Source organism: Pecten maximus, chromosome 15 (assembly GCF_902652985.1).
Source record: "Pecten maximus chromosome 15, xPecMax1.1, whole genome shotgun sequence".
Taxonomy (NCBI): Eukaryota; Metazoa; Mollusca; class Bivalvia; order Pectinida; family Pectinidae; genus Pecten; species Pecten maximus.
In genome coordinates this window covers 19,825,367-19,844,250 of record NC_047029.1, presented here as the reverse complement: position 1 = coordinate 19,844,250, position 18,884 = coordinate 19,825,367, and the positions used below count along the sequence as shown (strand labels likewise).

The 18,884-nt window shown below is 35.7% G+C and overlaps 1 protein-coding gene across 1 annotated transcript; it reads right to left on the bottom strand.

The window, feature by feature from the left end:
- Positions 1–6,356: 6,356 nt before the first annotated feature.
- LOC117343305 (asparagine synthetase [glutamine-hydrolyzing]-like) lies at positions 6,357–18,621 on the bottom strand. The gene is made up of 9 exons (XM_033905648.1): positions 18,373–18,621; positions 17,057–17,294; positions 13,970–14,137; positions 13,626–13,718; positions 12,961–13,088; positions 12,033–12,159; positions 11,416–11,623; positions 7,257–7,494; positions 6,357–6,630 (listed from the first exon to the last, which is right to left on the bottom strand). Exons 1-9 carry the CDS (start codon positions 18,619–18,621, stop codon positions 6,433–6,435), a joined length of 1,647 nt encoding a protein of 548 aa, XP_033761539.1. The 3' UTR covers positions 6,357–6,432.
- Positions 18,622–18,884: the final 263 nt, after the last annotated feature.

Genomic DNA, 18,884 nt, shown 5'->3' with positions numbered 1-18,884 from the left:
ATGATAAATGATGCGTCACATTCAGAATACTTATACATTTATCTTATTCGTAATGAAGTCATTTAACTATTTCGTTATTGCACGTCAAATATTTGTTTATATTTATATCTTCCATCACCGCAATGATAAGATAGGCTTCAGCTATACTCTTAGATCGTATGACGTCATTTTTACATCATTTTGATCAATGTAACGGAAATGTTTCGCACTGTGCTATGAAACGTAGAGAGGATTCCGGTTTAAAACAATCGCGATACTCTGACGTAATTTTGGCGCTATGCTAATCTTCGTCACGACACGGCTTTGTACTGAGTGTCAGATGGGTTGCGAATCAATGGCAAAATGGAACATGTTTTTAAAGGTTTCTTTCAAATGAACGGAAATGGCTAGAAATACGGCACGTACTTATTAAGAAAGTTTAACCCATGTAAATGTTAGTATAACAATCAAATGCCCTAACGGGCGCCATTATATTTTTACACGTTAATATAAATATTGATAGGTACCATCTTACAAGCGTTTAATTGAATGATATTAATTTGCTTTCCTTATTAATCCTCTATTTTGACCCCTAGCGTCAATATTAATGAAGAAAAAGGCCTCTTTAATGCAGTTCCAATTCATTTTTTATTATATATATTTGTCATGTCAATCACGGATTCTTTACTTTTTGTTTTCATGGATAGTTATAGAGATAATTATGTACCTCAATAGCATGATACGGTCAACATACAATGAATCATAAGATTTATTCTTGGGCTTTCCAATGTTCTCAATTAACAGACTACACCACAGAACACTCAAATCATGCAAGGGACCAACACAATTAGTCATCCTTATCAACATGCAGTGTTATGCTGCACGCGCATATTCCCCGATAATCTAGTGCTAACACATGCACTACACAGTATAGCCTGTTGAATAAAATTTCCGGAATTAATTATTGTGGACCTATGGTAATGGATTCGCTTGTCTAAGATAATGGTGTATTAGTTAAAATCATAATGTTGCCATAACCAGTAATGGTCTAGTGTACTGGTTTATGGAAGTTAATATGCAGTATTAAATGAACAAGTTGCTATGACCGGACTCAAATAAAAATTATCCCTTCTTGATTTGGTCCAATTACAGATTTTCGCATATTATATGAGCCCTGTATTTAATTGACCGTTCTTCTCAGATCTTAAGGTAACAATACCGTATCAATCTAAGGTTGTGTTCAGTTTATTCTCCCCAAAGTTGGGGAGATGATATAGCTCTCCGTTTGTACGTGTTGGGCCCGTTTGTACGTGTTTGGCCCGTTTGTACGTGTTGGGCCCGTTTGTACGTGTTGGGGCTGTTTGTACGTGTTGGGCCCGTTTGTACGTGTTGGGCTGGTTTGTACGTGTTGGGCCTGTTTGTGCGTGTTGGGCCTGTTTGTACGTGTTGGGCCCGTTTGTGCGTGTTGGGCCCGTTTGTACGTGTTGGGCATGTTTGTGCGTGTTGGGCCCGTTTGTACGTGTTGAGCCCGTTTGTGCGTGTTGGGCCCGTTTGTACGTGTTGTGCCCGTTTGTACGTGATGGGCCTGTCTGTACGTGTTGGGCCCGTTTGTGCGTGTTGGGCCCGTTTGTACGTGTTGAGCCTGTTTGTACGTGTTGGGCCCGTTTGTACGTGTTGGGCCTGTTTGTGCGTGTTGGGCCTGTTTGTACGTGTTGGGCCCGTTTGTGCGTGTTGGGCCCGTTTGTACGTGTTGAGCCTGTTTGTACGTGTTGGGCCAGTTTGTACGTGTTGGGCCTGTTTGTGCGTGTTGGGCCTGTTTGTACGTGTTGGGCCTGTTTGTACGTGTTGGGCCCGTTTGTGCGTGTTGGGCCTGTTTGTACGTGTTGGGCCTGTTTGTGCGTGTTGGGCCTGTTTGTACGTGTTGGGCCTGTTTGTGCGTGTTGGGCCTGTTTGTACGTGTTGGTCTGGTTTGTACGTGTTGAGCCCGTTTGTGCGTGTTGGGCCTGTTTGTACGTGTTGTGCCCGTTTGTACGTGTTGGGCCCGAATTTTTTATTCACTCCAGATTATGACGCGTTTAAATTTGCCGCTTACCCTATGTCTGACGTCATCTAGTTCAAATACTGGAACAGCCGAAATTTCCAGAAGGAATAATATAGTCCCTCGTGTCGTTATTAATAGCAAACACGCACTATAGTTTTGCACAAATGTGACTTTATTTTCCATTTCGTATACGTTTGTAGATATCGTCAAATTATTCACAATTGCATAATTGCTGATTGTTTAAAATCCAAGCCGTTTTTCGGCGCAATGCCATACGGTTAGCATTTAGAAGTGATGCGGCTTTTAACAGGTATTGCACAGGATATACTCGATTCCTCGGAAACACCTAAGTTTCTATCGACTGGATTTACGTTAATTTCAGAAGAATCCCAGTTCTTAAATTCTAAATGAAAGTCGTCTTGTCAGTAGGTGAAAACGATTCCAAGGGCAACGTTCGAAACGGATTCAAGTCTAACCAGTCACATCTAAGCAGACGATTTTCAACTTCACAGTGGCTGGATTTTGTAAGGTAGGCCTTTGACATCAGTGAATAACCACAAAACTAAAATTCAATATACATACACAACCGGAAACCATGTCGATACTCCCGATTTTTCACAAGATTCTTTTTTTATATAAATATTGGTCTTTTAATGTTGTCGTGTCTTGCATTTCTGAAAATTCGGAAACGAGCCCCTGTGAGCGTGACAACACTGACTCGACAATTTGATAATTCCTAGTTCAAGAACGGCGCTTATATTTATTTTGTGTTGACTACATTTTGTTTTAATTATTAAATATTACTCTCATAACTTGTGAAGTTGCTTTATGTTTTTGTTGTGAATTATAAATGCTAGCATTTGAAAGCTCTCCAGGCCGAAAGTAACTGGCGGCCATTGTTTTGACCTGCAACATCTGGGGCTGTATTCCTACTCTGACCGAATCACTATATATTGTAGTATACAGTCTCATGAATACAATTTGGTTTACTAACGACATATAGGCAAATGCAACACAGAATGTAAATATATCGCAATAACTCTGAGCTTGGCAGTGAGAGATCAGACAATATATACCAAATATATAACATCCCTCCGACAAAACAAAAAATTGGTCTCTAATTTAAAAAATAAACCATCCAGGTGTGTGTATTGAGATAACAATAAAACAAAGTAATATATAACTAGCGGCTCACTTGAACTTGTAAATGTTTCTTTAGTTAAACCTCTTAAACGTTTTTTTTCAAACGACACTTGGCTCTCCTCATGTCCGCCACCTAAACACCACGTGGACGACACATGGGCGGCAACACGATACAGACAACTGTCTGTTATGCGTCAGGGTTAATGTTGCGTCCCATTTTGTTGCTCATTATTGTATTCATGTAAAATATACATTGTTGTACATTGTTGCAACTTGTACATTCCGATGACGTCACATTGTTTACAGATCCTGCGTTGTGTCTGCACTTACAAGAAGGCTTCATTATGTGTTTTTAATGTTTTTGTTAGTTTTCTTATATTTTTGATTGATCAGGTAATCGATATGAGGTGTGAATGCAGTTTTAAGAAAAAAAACGGCCTAATGCGCATAACACTGCAACTTTCACTTTCTAAGTGCATTCGTGATCGCAGCTTAAATCGGCTGTCATGGCAACGACGAGGACGGTGGTTTTCCCAGTGTTGAATCTACAAACTTGTAGGCTATGTACAACCGAAAACTTCTAACTATAACTTGTGTCTTAATAAATCTTCTGTAAATAATTAATTGAATTAATCACGATCCATTGCATTCGTCTTCCAACGTTTGTTCGTTTCTTTATGTCGAATTCGATACTTAAAACATTGAAGAGTTTAAATATTGAAGCATGAACATTAACACTTGCTCTATAAATCGTCCTAGAGTACCCGACTACCCAAAATTAATACTTATGAAACAGATAAGAGCGTGAAGGTAATTGTTCGAGAACAACGAAAAGTGCCGTATATTCGTACGAAAATGACAAACATCGTCAAAATCATTAAAAAGTAGTCAATTAATCGGCACTTCGTCAATTAATACCAGTTTATAATGCTATTATGTAACTGTACGTGAATAAATAGAAAAATGTACAGCACTTTCCCTCGGTTTCTAAGTACGATAAACAAGTGTATCACGTTTGTTTGTACGGCAAAATATGTTAGTCGGGTGCTCTGGCCATATTTACCGACCAAGTGTTAATGTAGTCCTTCGTGCCGGTCACGTGAACACGCAAGAATACGAGGACCGACGAAAACATTCCGATAAGGACGTTGACACCTAACATTAAAATCCGGTCAAGAAAACAAACAGACTGACGGGGAAATTAGAAATTATTGAATAATGAATTTATTTTAAAAAAACATGACGATTTTTGTTCTGTTTAATTAAAAATGCAACATTAACCAACATGCGTATCACATATTTACAAACAAATGAGTCACTCCAAAATGTTTAGAGGTTCCCCAACGAGTGTTCAAATTCTCCCAACGTAGCAACTAAATTCCGTGAACCAAATCACTACGCGACAAAATATAGGTCGTAATGAACGAAAGCTTATCATCTATTTTAGATGCACGACTCATATCTTCTGTACTATATTTATAGATTATATAAGTTTACAAAACGAAATATTAGTTTGACAATCATGTATGTGTAATTTATTAATAGGTAACTTGTTTAAATGACTCCGCTCAAATACTCAAATACATTCTAAGACGACACCGTCATCGCGAAGTAAAACGTCACCGCTGAATATTAGACTAATCATTGTCAGATTCAATTATCGGTCATTTCCTGGATTTCGTAGGTATGCTCTTACTGGTTATTGTGATGTTAAATATTCATTCTGAGATTTATTCATTCAAGACACCGTGCATTAAAAAAATATTTCGGAAACCGAGTGCTGAGCAATATGTAGGCCTATTTCACGTTTGTCAGTGTGTTTACACGAAATCTCATCAGTAAACTGACATGAGACAAATGTTCCAAAATGTTTTTTTTTACATTTTTGTGTTTTGGATAAATATATTCGTAATAAAGGTAAGTGGAAGAAGAAAGTGTCTATTCGTTGATCTTATTTCTGTTGGTACAAATCCGTACCGAATGACACCGAACTAAAAGGAAAGCTCTACTGTTATGGCGCGGGAAGGATGTCATAATTAAATACTTTTGCCTAGGCAAAATTAAAATATTGCTTAGGCAAAATTATTTCTGCCTAGGCAAAAAACGAATATTGTTTAGGCAAAAATATTTCTGCCTAGGCAATATTCGATTTTTGCCTAGGCAAAATTATTTTTTTTGAGGCAGAAATATTTTTGCCTAGGCAAAATGATCTTTGCTTAGGCAATATTTTATTTTTGTTTAGGCAAAATTCGATTTCTGCCTAGGCAAAAATATTTAATTATGACATCCTTCCCGCGCCATATAATGTAGGCCTACATTAGATGCCGCGACCGTTTCATTCAAAAGAATGTAGATTAGAGACAGCGATGTAACCATTTTGTATTACATTTGTTTTTGTTTTGATAATTCATTCATGGCTATCGGGGTCCACTGCATATCGAGAATCAAGGGGGAGGTGGGGTGTCAGTTTTGGTTCGCTAGGCATAATTGATGCAATATCTCGCTTCCTTGCGTCGTCTATTTTACCATTATAAAATTATATTTCGTACGACTCAAACCCCAGATTAATCGACATTTCCATGAGGACACCCCTCTCACCCAGTTATGCTAATGTTGACCACCGACAAATCCACAAAACGTGCCCATGTTGATCTTTTGAAGACAGACGACAAAAAAGACCATGTTGATCTTTGACAAAAAAAGAATAAGTGAAAGTAGTAAAAATAGTCCGTGGTCAAAGGCCAGAGGTTAGCCAATCAGATTTGTTGGGGGTCACAAATGACCAATCGGAGGCTTAGAAAGTGTTTATACACTGTGGTGTGTAAACAAAAACAATAACACACTGCTACGAATTTTATCACGTGCCATAACAGTTGTGAAACAAGCGTAGTTATGGGATAAATACGAGTTCGTGTTTAGATTCTCCACCATGTAATAGGTTACGGCATGACGGTTGGGGAATACATCGCAATAACACTGAGCAGTGAGAGATAAGACAACAACAATTTTCTTTTCGTGTGCAAACTTTTCCTAACTTATTTACAAAAGAGTTCCACAAAGGGAGACATGTACACATGTGTATGGTTATAAATGATGTATATATATATACCATATATATAACTATAAATCATACACCAACAAAACCTATCTACTCACTACTATTATTATAAAGAACTCTTCGGGATTCGAAGACTTGATACTTCTACTCACCGATGCAAAATAACAACTTTGATACTAATATTTCACGTTTGATTGAATTAAGTGCATGGTCACTGTTTGTAATTATCTAGTGTCCTGGCTGAAGGGTCAGAAGACGATGACCATTTTGGCATCCAGAAATAGGGTATCACATGACCCTGTCCAGGATAGAAACTCTCAAATATCCGTCGGTAGTGCAGGGACTCCTTACTGATGGGTGGGTTGTGTGGATACTGTTGAATGCATTGATCCAAATCTAAGTTCTTTAACTGTGAAAAGTAAAAACATACGGTATAGATATTTGAGAAAGAAAGGCAAGTGGTACAGAAATCTATCATAATACCATATTCGCTTCACCTTATTCGTTAACAGCAACGAATTTTCATTATATATGCAAGTAAATTGTCGTTATTTCTCATATGTAAATTAATGAAATGGTCAATTTAAGTTAAGACAGCCACGGTCCTTTTTATGATCTTCCACACATTAAAAATAGTGTAAATACCTCTGAAAAGAAGCGTTACAATATCGTTATTGTAGTCTATATCAGGTATTATAATTATGTTACATACATTTTCATCCGCTATGATACCTTTAGGAAATAATTTTTAAAGCCTTATCATATCTGTATACTGCAACTTGTATGTGACTGAGTTTGTTGCTTGAATGGGAGTTAAGTGTTGATCCTCTGTAGCGCAAATATTGGAAAATTACTATCTAATCCGAAATTAAGTACCAAAATATAAATGATAAATCGATAAAACTAAATATCATTTCGATAATACGAAACAATAAAACGGAATAATATTTCGATAAAGTCCATTATAAAGGATGGCCGAAAACGGGGTCCGTCAGACCCGTATTCAGGTCAGATGAAAACAATTCACAAACATACCTTTTCGTCAGCAAAATCTTGTAAGATTTCATACAAAGATTTATTTTTCGAGGACAAGCCGTCACTGAGGATTTCCTTGGGTCTCCATAATATTTCTCTTGGTAACAAATCCGTCTCATCGAAGGCTGATCGCAGTAAATATTTCTCTACGCCATTAACAGGTACCTTTATTGAGGGGTCTAGAGACAGGTAATAACTGCTGAATGTGTGATCTAGGAAAGGCACACGTACCTCAAGTCTGATAAAAAACAATAGAAAGGGGAAATGCGCCACGGAGTTAGTGTAAGTAGAGTATAGAACAGAATGTCAAAGGTAACACAATATATATCATATTATCATTTCCCCAAACAAGTTGTATGTTTATATTAGATTTCAATTTCAACACATTTTATTGTCATTTAATTCGACAAATGGATCTGACATCAGGCATAGCCTATTTAAGTCATCTCCATATAAACATATATACAGGTAACAATTTTTTAATCTCGAATATAACAGAAGTAGTATACATAATTTTATATATATTAACATGAACATATATATGAATATATATATTAATTTACGTAGTTGATACATACAATTGCCAAATCACAAATTAACAGTAGATTAGAGTATAATTTAAATAATGAAGTATATATCACTCCAGGTAGATTTTTTTTTGGTGTGTATAAATTGAGTCAAATTATATGAATTTAGGTATTGTCTGTACACCATATTTGTTGATAGAATTTTCATACATTACTTCCTTGGGCTGCAGGTCCTATAAAGTCCCCGTGTTAAAACACATTGACCAGTCACCCTAAAAGATGTATGAGAATTCATCAACAACTATGTTATACACATTTTTGCTAATACATATTACATATAAAAAAAAGAAGAAAAGAACTGGAGTAGTCAAAAGTGTTATCAATCTACCCTTAATTATTTTAGGAAATTTGTTACTTTATATAACTTAATAATACTATGACAACTTCCATCCAGTCCAATCTTGCCCATTTGCATAATGTTATATTGCTTGCAGGGTACTGTATGTGCTACATATATATATAATTGAGATTTACCCAGAATCAATATAGAATTGTCATATATAACATATGCATAACTAAATTACTATGAATTTTACTAATTGATAAAAATATATGTGTTTGTGTGTGGGAGTGTGTGGCATGGGTGGGATATATATTGCATGTTAGATTATATGTTAAATCTTCCAGTTTCTTGTATATATTGTGTTACAAATTTTAGAATATTTATGTTGACATTAGTGTTACATAAACTACATCCTTTTAGAAGAGTACTAGCATTATAATGGTTGTGATCATCTAAATGGTTTATTTGTGCTAAGTTCTGAATTAGAAGTTGTCTAGCATCAATAAATAGGGGACATTCAAACATAAAGTGGTGTATATTTTCATCTTCATAGTTACATGCACATGCTGCAGACTCAGCTAGATGATCTTTGTGAAGATCAGAGTTTAGGTTTGAGGCTTTATTTCTTAGTTGACAGAGTAGTATGTTATATTTTCTTAGTCCGTAATACTTGAAAGTATCAGTTATCTCTAATGTGTTATTATTATTATTATTATTATTACCTGTAGATTTAATAAGTGTTTTGAATTTGTTCAATGAACTAGCATTTAATACTTCTCTATCTAGCTGGTTAAATTCATTCAGTGTTGATGGGAAAAAGCTATTTGAGTAATTTTCCGTCCTACAAAATGGAGGATTGAATAGTCGATTATTCCTGAGTGGATATCTAACATGTGTACATGTGTTATCATTAATGTGTTGTTCAACAATGTCTGCAAGGTATTTTGGTGTTTCTTTGTTCAGTATTTTGTACATTAATATAAGTTTATGGTTCTTTTTTCTACATTCAAGAGTTTCAATGCCAGTTTCAGTATATAATTTATCATGAGATGTCCCCCTTCTTAATCCTGTTATTATTCTCAGCGCTTCTACTTGGATTGATTCTAAGTAGTTTTTATTTTGGTTTGTACAGTTATCCCAGATTACATCACCGTATTCTAAAATTGGTCTTATATACGAGATATAGATAGTCAAAAGGCTTTTTCTATCAACTTTATGTTTTAGTAATCTTAATATGTTCATTCTTTTGTATGCTTTATCGTGGATATTTGTTATATGATGGTTCCATTTACCGTCGCTACTAAAAGTTAGTCCTAAGTGTTTGTGATCCAAAACACAGTTGATTGTATCATTAGCAAATAGGATATCAGGGTTGATTATCTCCCTTTTTCTGGAAAAAAGTACTGATTCTGTTTTAAACGGATTGAAGTTTATATCCCAATTTTTTGCCCATGTATCTATATTATCTAAATCATTAGTTAGTTTTCCAGCTATTTCAATACGGTTATTGTTAATTATTTCATACAGTGAAGTATCATCAGCGAAGAGTTTAATTTTACTTTGAACACAGTCGGTTATGTCGTTGATGTATATTAAGAATAAAAAGGGACCAAGTACAGAGCCTTGAGGGACACCTGCGTTTATATTTTTGAATGTTGAGTAAAATCCTTCTGTTGAGACTCTTTGCTTCCTGTCAGAGAGATAATTCTTAAACCACTGTAGTACTTTCCCCTTAATACCATAAGTTTCTAGTTTATAAAGTAGGCCTTCATGCCATACTCTATCAAAGGCTTTGCTGATATCACAGAAGATAAATCTAATTTCATTATTTTTATCCAAGTTACTTACAATAGTATCATATACTTCTAATAATTGGTTAATAGTGGAGTCTTTTGGTAAAAAACCTGACTGGTGCTTTGTAATTATATCACAGTCTTTCATATAGTTAAACAAATATTTAAAAATAACTTTTTCAATTATTTTACTAAAACATGGTGTGATAGATATAGGTCTATAGTTGGAAACATCACTATTTGATCCCTTCCCTTTGTAAATTGCATTTATGTTAGCTGTTTTCCAAGAATATGGTATAATACCTGATTCAAGAGTTTTATTGCAGAGTAATGTTAGAGGATGTATTAGAGATGGGGTTAATTGTTTGATTATTTTTGGTATAATGTTATCAGGACCAGGAGGTTTTTTATCATTAAGTGTTAATAGTTGATCTTTAATATCTTGTTCAGTGATAGTGATATTTTCTATTCTAAATAGAAAGTTATTATCAGGTGGATCAGGGGGTTCAAGGTTAGGAGTGGATGTAGATATTGAGCAAAAATAATTGTTTAAGCATTCAGCTTTATCAAATGGATGATGGATAACAGTGTTATTATCACATAGCGGAGGTAAACTATTAGATATATTATTACAGTTCATTACTGACTTAGCTATTTTCCACCACTTGTTAGCAGGAATAGATTTATCATGTAAAGATTTTTGCAAGTTATCATAGTAATTTCTTTTGGCATCCCTTATTAGATCTACAATTTCATTCCTTAAATGTTTATATTAGATGTGACAAGACATCGGTTTACCAGCTCAACCTACTAGGTTTTCCGCGTGTACTTGGCTTTCACAACAAGACAGGATATATTACGTCATGCATGTACGGCGTAAGAATTATACCTACTGCCTCAATGTATGGTTCGTAAGAGGTGACTAAGATTTCGGTAATATTTATCTCCCCTAATAATATATTTCTTCTTAGTTTTTACTCCAATTCTGCCTTACATTTGGTCTTTAGATGAGGGGTCGGTCCTGAGAAAAAATGTATGGGTCCCGTCCCCCTAAGCCGAGATAAGCCACAGTCCATAAAAATGACAGCTGCTGTTCTCTGATTCATTTATATATTTAAAGATGACAATAAGAGTGACTGCTTAAGGGTTAATGGTGGCGTGTTCGGGGTGGTGTTATGGTTCATTTAGCGTTCCTCGGTGGACTAACAATTAGAAATGATTATTTTTCCGTGAAATATATCGACCTCGTGGTAATGTCTTGAAATGCACTCCTTGAAATCAATACGCCCTTATACTATAAATCCAACCACATGCTACCTCAATTACTAGAGAATACAATTCTAAGTATGGCGGATTTTCTTCATTTAAATGAAGAAGTTGAATAAAAATACTGAGTCGTCGTCTGTGGTTCATCGTATTTAAGTTTGGTACTGATGAATGAATAGTAAACATAATACAATAGGGAATTGTTTGTATAAAGAATAATTTTCACTCACCCAAAAGCAGCCGACATTCTGTCCACTCTTCGAACGTCGAACATACTTAAGTCCTTACAGAGGCGTCTGTTCTCCATGTCAGCTTCCATAATAGAGGGCGCTTTATGGAAGTATATATACCCCTGTGCAACCTCGTCAGCTCCTTCTCCAGACAGAATGACGGTCGTATCTGTCTTTTCCTTGATATATTTGCATAGTAAGTACATACCTGTGTATCCAATAGTAAAACAAGGTATACATTTTAAGCTGTTTCAGTATTAAACATATACTATACATCCGTTCAAATTAAACTCAAGGAGCCTTACACTTTTTTTTTTTTTTATATTTGCTACCGTCTTCATTTCATCTACATTTCTCTATTTTTTTTCTTCGCCAATCACATTGCTTCTTAATTGTCACGCTGCAAACCTTTCATATCGGCAAATGCTTTATAATGCCACCACGAAACGTATATTTGACATTACTTCAATTTATAACAGGTATTGATGTTCTAAACAACTTTCGTTTTCGACTTAATAATTTATCCTTGATTTCTGTGAGCTATGACCGGGAAACACCTAAGCTCCACATCTTAGTTTTCATAACACCATGTATCCATGACTGGCTATATGACTTACCAGCCGATCCACGGACGGACACGATGTCATAACTCTCCAGGTAATAGATGACGTTTTCAATGGCGGCGACTGCCTCTTCTGGTGTGAACAAAATTTCATGATGTTCTGTTCCTAAGTGTTCTGCCACCTTGACATCAAAGCTCAGTAATCAGTGGTATAATTCAGTATTTAATATATCTATGTCCAATTTCAGTTTACCATATGAAATTATTGATATATCTCAATATGCCCAACCGATATAATCATAAATCCTGGTAAACATATTTATGTCTTTTGACGTCATTAGAGCAGCTCAAAAATTATCATCGTGTGGTACATGTTAAAAATGGGAGGAGTTTTGAAATATTTTAAAAGTTGGGTATAAAAATCATATGGAAATAGTAATGTCACAAGTATGTATGTAACATAATATCGAACAGTTATGTTAAACAATAGAAGAATACAAGATAATATGTCAATAGTTAACTCAGAAATAGAATCGATATAAGGAAGGAATGGAAATGGCATAAATTCATTTTGGACAAAAATACAGTTATGTAAATAGGAGAAGACATTCATGATATGTTATACCATTAAGGTCTTTGTGGCGGTTTTTATGTCAACCCCACTAAGGCTAGCATAGCTTCTTATAATTTTTTATCTACATTTTGATATTGATTGAAGTTGGTATTATTGTATGGGTGCCAGTACTTTGCAATCATAAGCATTATTTCATGTTAGAAGCCACTAGGTGGCTTTCTAAGTAGTACATTTAATTGTCACCCTGGTGGGTGGTCATTTCAATTTCATAAATTTGTTGAGCTATTCTTGATGTATGTGGAGGGGCATAAATATCCTTTCAACTGTAAAGCTAACATATATATATTTGTCACCAACATAAGTATTTATGAATATCATAGAAATTCATTTCAAGTGACCATTTATTAACCTTTCTTGCAGCCATTATATCTGTGCCTCCCTGCATGCCGATAGTAAAGGTCTGTATGGGATAGGACAATTTTCTTTCCTTTGCCAATTCAACCAGTAATGCGGTCACCAAGCTCGAGTCTAAACCACCTGCAAGACGGTATATTGGATAGGTTTACACCATTTCTTTTTTGTAATGTTTCATTCCATTTCTGTTTCTCGTGAAACTGTTAAGAAATTGATATTTGTCCTGTATTGTTAACAAATCAGTGAGGTGATAAATAAATTACCGATACATGTAAAGTCATTTCGCAGCAAAGAAATAAGATGATAAGACTTTTTTCTCAAAAATAATTATCCTAAGAATTCGCCTTCTTGTACATATTGAAGGCAGACTTATTTCAAACGATGACCAGGCACTCGCCTAAACATAATAATGAATATCATTCAGAATAAATCGATACAATTTTTTGATTATTAAGACTGAATTATTTCAGCTTCTTTCATTCAATAAAAATATCATAAAGGCAGTCAATCATGCATATTGTGCTTATGGCAAGCAAAATAAATAAATAAGCCGAAGATACACGGAAAACCATTTTAAAGCCAACAAAGTCGCGAACAGTGAGTCAATATGCTTTAATGTAAGTTATTAGTGTACACATATAACATGTAGAATTACCACACCAGAGAGTAGACATCCTATACGTCGCTCCGCCATCATTCTCTTGCTTACAGCGCTCCTTAGAAGAGTCCGAATACTTGCCTTCACGTCCTTCTCTGCGAAATACAATTGCTACAAATACCTCTCTGTGATACCAACAGGACCCAATTCCACCAAAACAATCCACCGTTTAACACATACAGGTCAAAATGAATACATTTGATTATTTTATCCATTGTTGTCACATATGCTGTTATCAACTAAGTGATGATTTTATTTTGTAGCAGTAAAGTTTCTTTGTGCAAATAGTTCAAAGCCAAGTGCAATCATACGTATCACTATACTGAAAACAATCAACTAAATATACCTATTGCTGAATCTGCATTATAAAACGGTTTGCTGCCTATTTCATTGAACTGTTTGATGTTGTCTAGCGACACTCGGCATTTGCTGTCTAGCCTGTAAGTCTCCACATGGCCTGGCAGCACATGTTGAATCTTGTCTTTTGACTGGTGTTTCACAATGTCCATTAGTCCTGAAACGCAAAATTGTATCGTAAAACTTAATGTCATAGGATTCTATATTCTCTGGAAAAAAATCAATATTTCTTTATTTCAGTTGATAAACATTTAAGACTTGATTAAAAACTGTATAGGTTAATAATCTATATTTGACAACTTGTTGATCGTCCAGGCCCATGGACCCCGGCTACAAGAACCGAAATATGTCACAATTTCAGAATAATAAGTAAACCGGAAGTTTGATTTTTTATCATATATGGAAGCATTGAATCCTGTAGACTAGCTTACATTACCTCCACCTCAGGGAAAATTATCTCCATAAGATCACAACCAATACGTAACATACCGCTCACCTCGTATTAGAGTAAGGTTCCTTTTGAAACATCGTTGGCAGATATCCATTAAGGTCATACCGGTACTTTTAAGAATATGAATTTGAATAATTTTTTTAGAGCCATTTGTTTGTTTTTAATTTCAATCGTGTTACATAATCTACCCATGTTGCGATTGGTTGACTCCGTGTGAATTGTATTCCTACGCGTTGGTACGACCTTCTATTTTTTTAAATACAAAAATAAACACTTGGACCAAGAGATGAATGGACATTCTTCTGAATCAGATAATAGGAATCATCGTTAATTGTAGAGTGTCAACAATTACAACCAACTAAATGACGCACAAAAAATGCTAGCAAATTTGACTCTACTCTCATCTGTCACTGTAGTTTCGTGGAAACATCAGTCAACTCTCCTATGATTTAACTCAAAGAATGACACTTGTTAATAGACAGCGGTAAAACAAATCCCGCCCAATCGCCCTGTATGACAGCGACAATATTTGTTGAGGAATGTGTTTTCGCGCTATGTGTCAACCTGAGACGTTACAATATATACTGTCGCTTGTCTGGTAACTTGTATCAAGAAAGACTTGATTTTTATTTTCTGTATGAAGTTGGAAATAAAATTACCAGTTGTAATACACGCCATGGTCAAACAGAATTCTAAGTACATGCGAACAATAAGCATTGGACTGTCTGTCACTAAGTTGATAAATTGGCTACATGATATTCATCACGTTCTTCAAATATACATATCTATGATATTCAGAAACATTCCGATAAGGTTCAGTGCAGAATGAAACGATAACATAATATTTAGGTTATTTACATATCCTAAAAGCAGACATTTCAGGTATAAAAATGGAATGATAGAATATAGTCTGGACCATTTATAAACCCTAGTCTGACTATGATTTATAAAGTGATACTGTTACATATACTTTATATAGTGTCGTCATGACAATATATTGCACGAGGATTTGTACCGCAACCTTTGTATACCGAAAAGTTAGGGTAGCTGAACATATGCAATCAATAGTCAAGTTTCGTTAAGTCGGTTGCTAAAAAGCACATACAAAATTGTACGCGTTAGTTCTGATAAGAAACTGCGTCTCCTGTACTATATGCTATTAACGCCAAAGATATTGTAACGAAATGAGTCACTAATGTATCCAAACGAGTCTGTTGGGTAAGTGCGGACACACTAGGGAACCAAGGTATATGTAATATACAAGTATGGGATGATATGCCAAATACTTGAAAATTAAAAGTTGACACAAATGACTGTGGTCATTCCAAACATCTTGTCTTATTATGTCTCCTGTTTTGTTATATGTATGTCTAAATCCATTTTCATGCTAGGCTAGCGTTATTCATTTGGACATCAAATTATGCTTTACAACGTTCCAATATTACGTCTTAGTAGCATAGCACCGTTTCGTATGAGCTTCATAAATACTATTGTACAACAGTTACTGTACAACAAATACTTAACTTATAGTCGTGCCTAACTGTAAAAATAGCCCTGCAGGTAGGGCGTAAGAATTGTACCTGCCGAGACATACCAGAGTCATTAAAATGGTAGTTGCTACTCCTGCTTAGCGCTCAGCATATTAGGAGTGGGACGACTGGTTCGCCCGTTGTCAGTATTATGTGACCGGGTGGGGTGTCCTGCTGGATGTCTTCGACAGTATGCTTCAGTGAGGTAGCACTATAAATCGGCAAAAAATCCGGCTTATCACAAGGAGACTTAACACGAACATACCGCAGCCTCCCAAAACACACATACGCACTCACCACACGCATGCATGTCGTACGCACGGGAGACCATCCTTAAATGACCTTAGCTGTTAATAGGACGTTAATAAACAAAATAAACCAAACCAAACCAAACCAATGTTTCATAAACGTATCTACGTGAATCACACGGATATCTGATTAGAAAACATCAGAGACTGTAATAGCACTGTTATTATTTAAATTCATTCAACTTTTGAAGTGATGCAAGCCATTATCAAAACATGTTTTCAATGAAGATAATATGACTGCATTTGCTGATATCTTCAAACCACTGCAATAGTGTATTTGCACATATACCGGATATTAGATCATTCTTAATTGACCAGCTGCAAAATAATGCGGACCCGTTTCAGAGGAAATATCTAAATAACTAAAAGACGGAAATGTGTTTTATTTTCCCACCAATCTACTAATTGCGAAATTTTCCCAAGCAAACAACGGTATCTAAACAGAACAAAATTAGGAGTGCCTTTATACTAAGTGAGGAATTAGATTAAGTTTTGACCTTCAATTTTCCAATTTAACCAGATGTCTCCAAAGTTAATGAGAGGTGTACCCGTATAAGAGTGTATATATAATGTATCTGCGTATACAGAAATAAGAACTACACCTTTACTTACAAATAGAAGATATTTTGGAATTTGCAAGAAGAATTGGTATGCATAAGATACGCACTAAAATCGGACAGACAGGATAAGGACTGGAGTTTAAACTTATCGTCGCATAACAGTGCAGTGATATAGAATCAGGACTGACATAGTACATGCATATAATAGCACAAAGTCAAGTATCTAACCTTTGAGCTCAGAACATGCTGATAAAATGCCACCCTCCTTTAAGATACGAAAAAGCGGCTTGACCCCAAAGCTATCCCTGCCTAGGTAGACTTTCCTGCTTGCTGTATCAAGGAGGCAGAAGGCAAACACGCCGTCCAAATGTCTGGCTGCGAACTCTATCCCGCCTCGGGCATACAGATGGATAATGGATTCACCATCACAATGAGTGGCGTACTTGAAGTCAAACTGCTGTCGAAGCTGAAGACATATTTTAGAAATTTGTTAAGACAGGTTTTAAACCAATAAAGCATTACCACACATTTAACTTGAGTGTTCAAGATAAATACTGAGATTTTATTGAAATATGGTTTTCTATGATGCAAGTTTTAAATTTATCGTATTTTCCTTGTTTTTTTTTCTTTTTAAATAAATTCCGAAGATCATAAAAAGGAATTGATATACTATATTTATTTGACAAGAAGTTTTATCAACTTGTTCACACATGTTGTATAGAAACGCGTAGAAGGTCAAACTTTGGGAGGAAAACGGAGTACCAAGGTAAAATCTATACATTGGTTAGATGTTTATACTTAACTCCTGCCGTTTGAAAATTTTCCTACCCATGAGCCGCCCTACCACCCATATAGGATTTTATATGGAAACAAGTGGTTTCACAACAAATTACATAGTAAGTGAAACAGGAAATACAAAGACTGGAAGCATACAACCAATAATATTCACGGCAACTCCTAACATAACAACTTCAAACACACGTGCAAAAAAAATAATCGATTTCTACTTGCTTCATATGTGACTTGCTACCTGATGGGTAGGCCAACGTTTTAAAAGAAAGACCACACTTATATCAACATTTTCACAATTTCGAGCATGTGATTTGTATGTCAGTATAATGTGACCGGGTGGGGTGTCCTGCTGGGTGTCTTCGGCAGTATGCTTCAGTGAGGTAGCACTATAAATCGGTATAAGATCCGGCCTATCACAAGGAGATTTACCACAAACATACCGAAGCCTCCCAAAACACATACGCACTCACCACACGCATGAACGGGAGGCCATCCTTAACTGACCTTAGCTGTTGATTGGACGTTAAGTAAATAAAACCAAACCAAGTATTCATTTCCATTATCCGTTCTTCAGATCATTCAACCATATACTTTTTTATCCCCAACAATTGAATGGGACTATCGTAGTTTGTCCGGTCCGGTGTGACCTTTTCATAAAGAACCATTGTCTGATAGGCCATCAGTGCTCACAACAAAGAACTCAAAATAACTTGTTTTAGTGATAAAACAAATTAATACTAATTAATACTTACTTGAATGTGATTATATATTTCTCCGTTGTAGATTAGCCAAACATTAGGATGTCGGAAGACTCTCATCGGCTGCATCCCATGGTCAGCGTCCAGGATAGCAAGGCGATGGAATCCCAGACAGCATGACGGGAACTGGTAGACAGATTCTAACCGAAAGGCATCGGGTCCACGATGAGCAATTTTGGAGGCTGCATTGCATAGCGTGACTAAATCGCTTGTACTGCCAAATATTGCCCATATACCACACATTCTGGACGGTAAAGGCGATGGCACACCAATGACTTGCTTACTGGTCTGCCCTTAGGTGACATTAGGTCAGTAAGTATATTGCGCATGAGCAAGCTCCAGGCATCTTACAACCTATAATATAAAAAATGTTTTCTTCACACCGTTCTATCTTTTTTTTTTTTTTTTTATCTCTGACAGACGATCCGTTAACCTATTATTAGATTTTTTTTATGAATTCTACGACATTTTAACAATCTGCGCATTAAACACTGCGTAATGAAGAA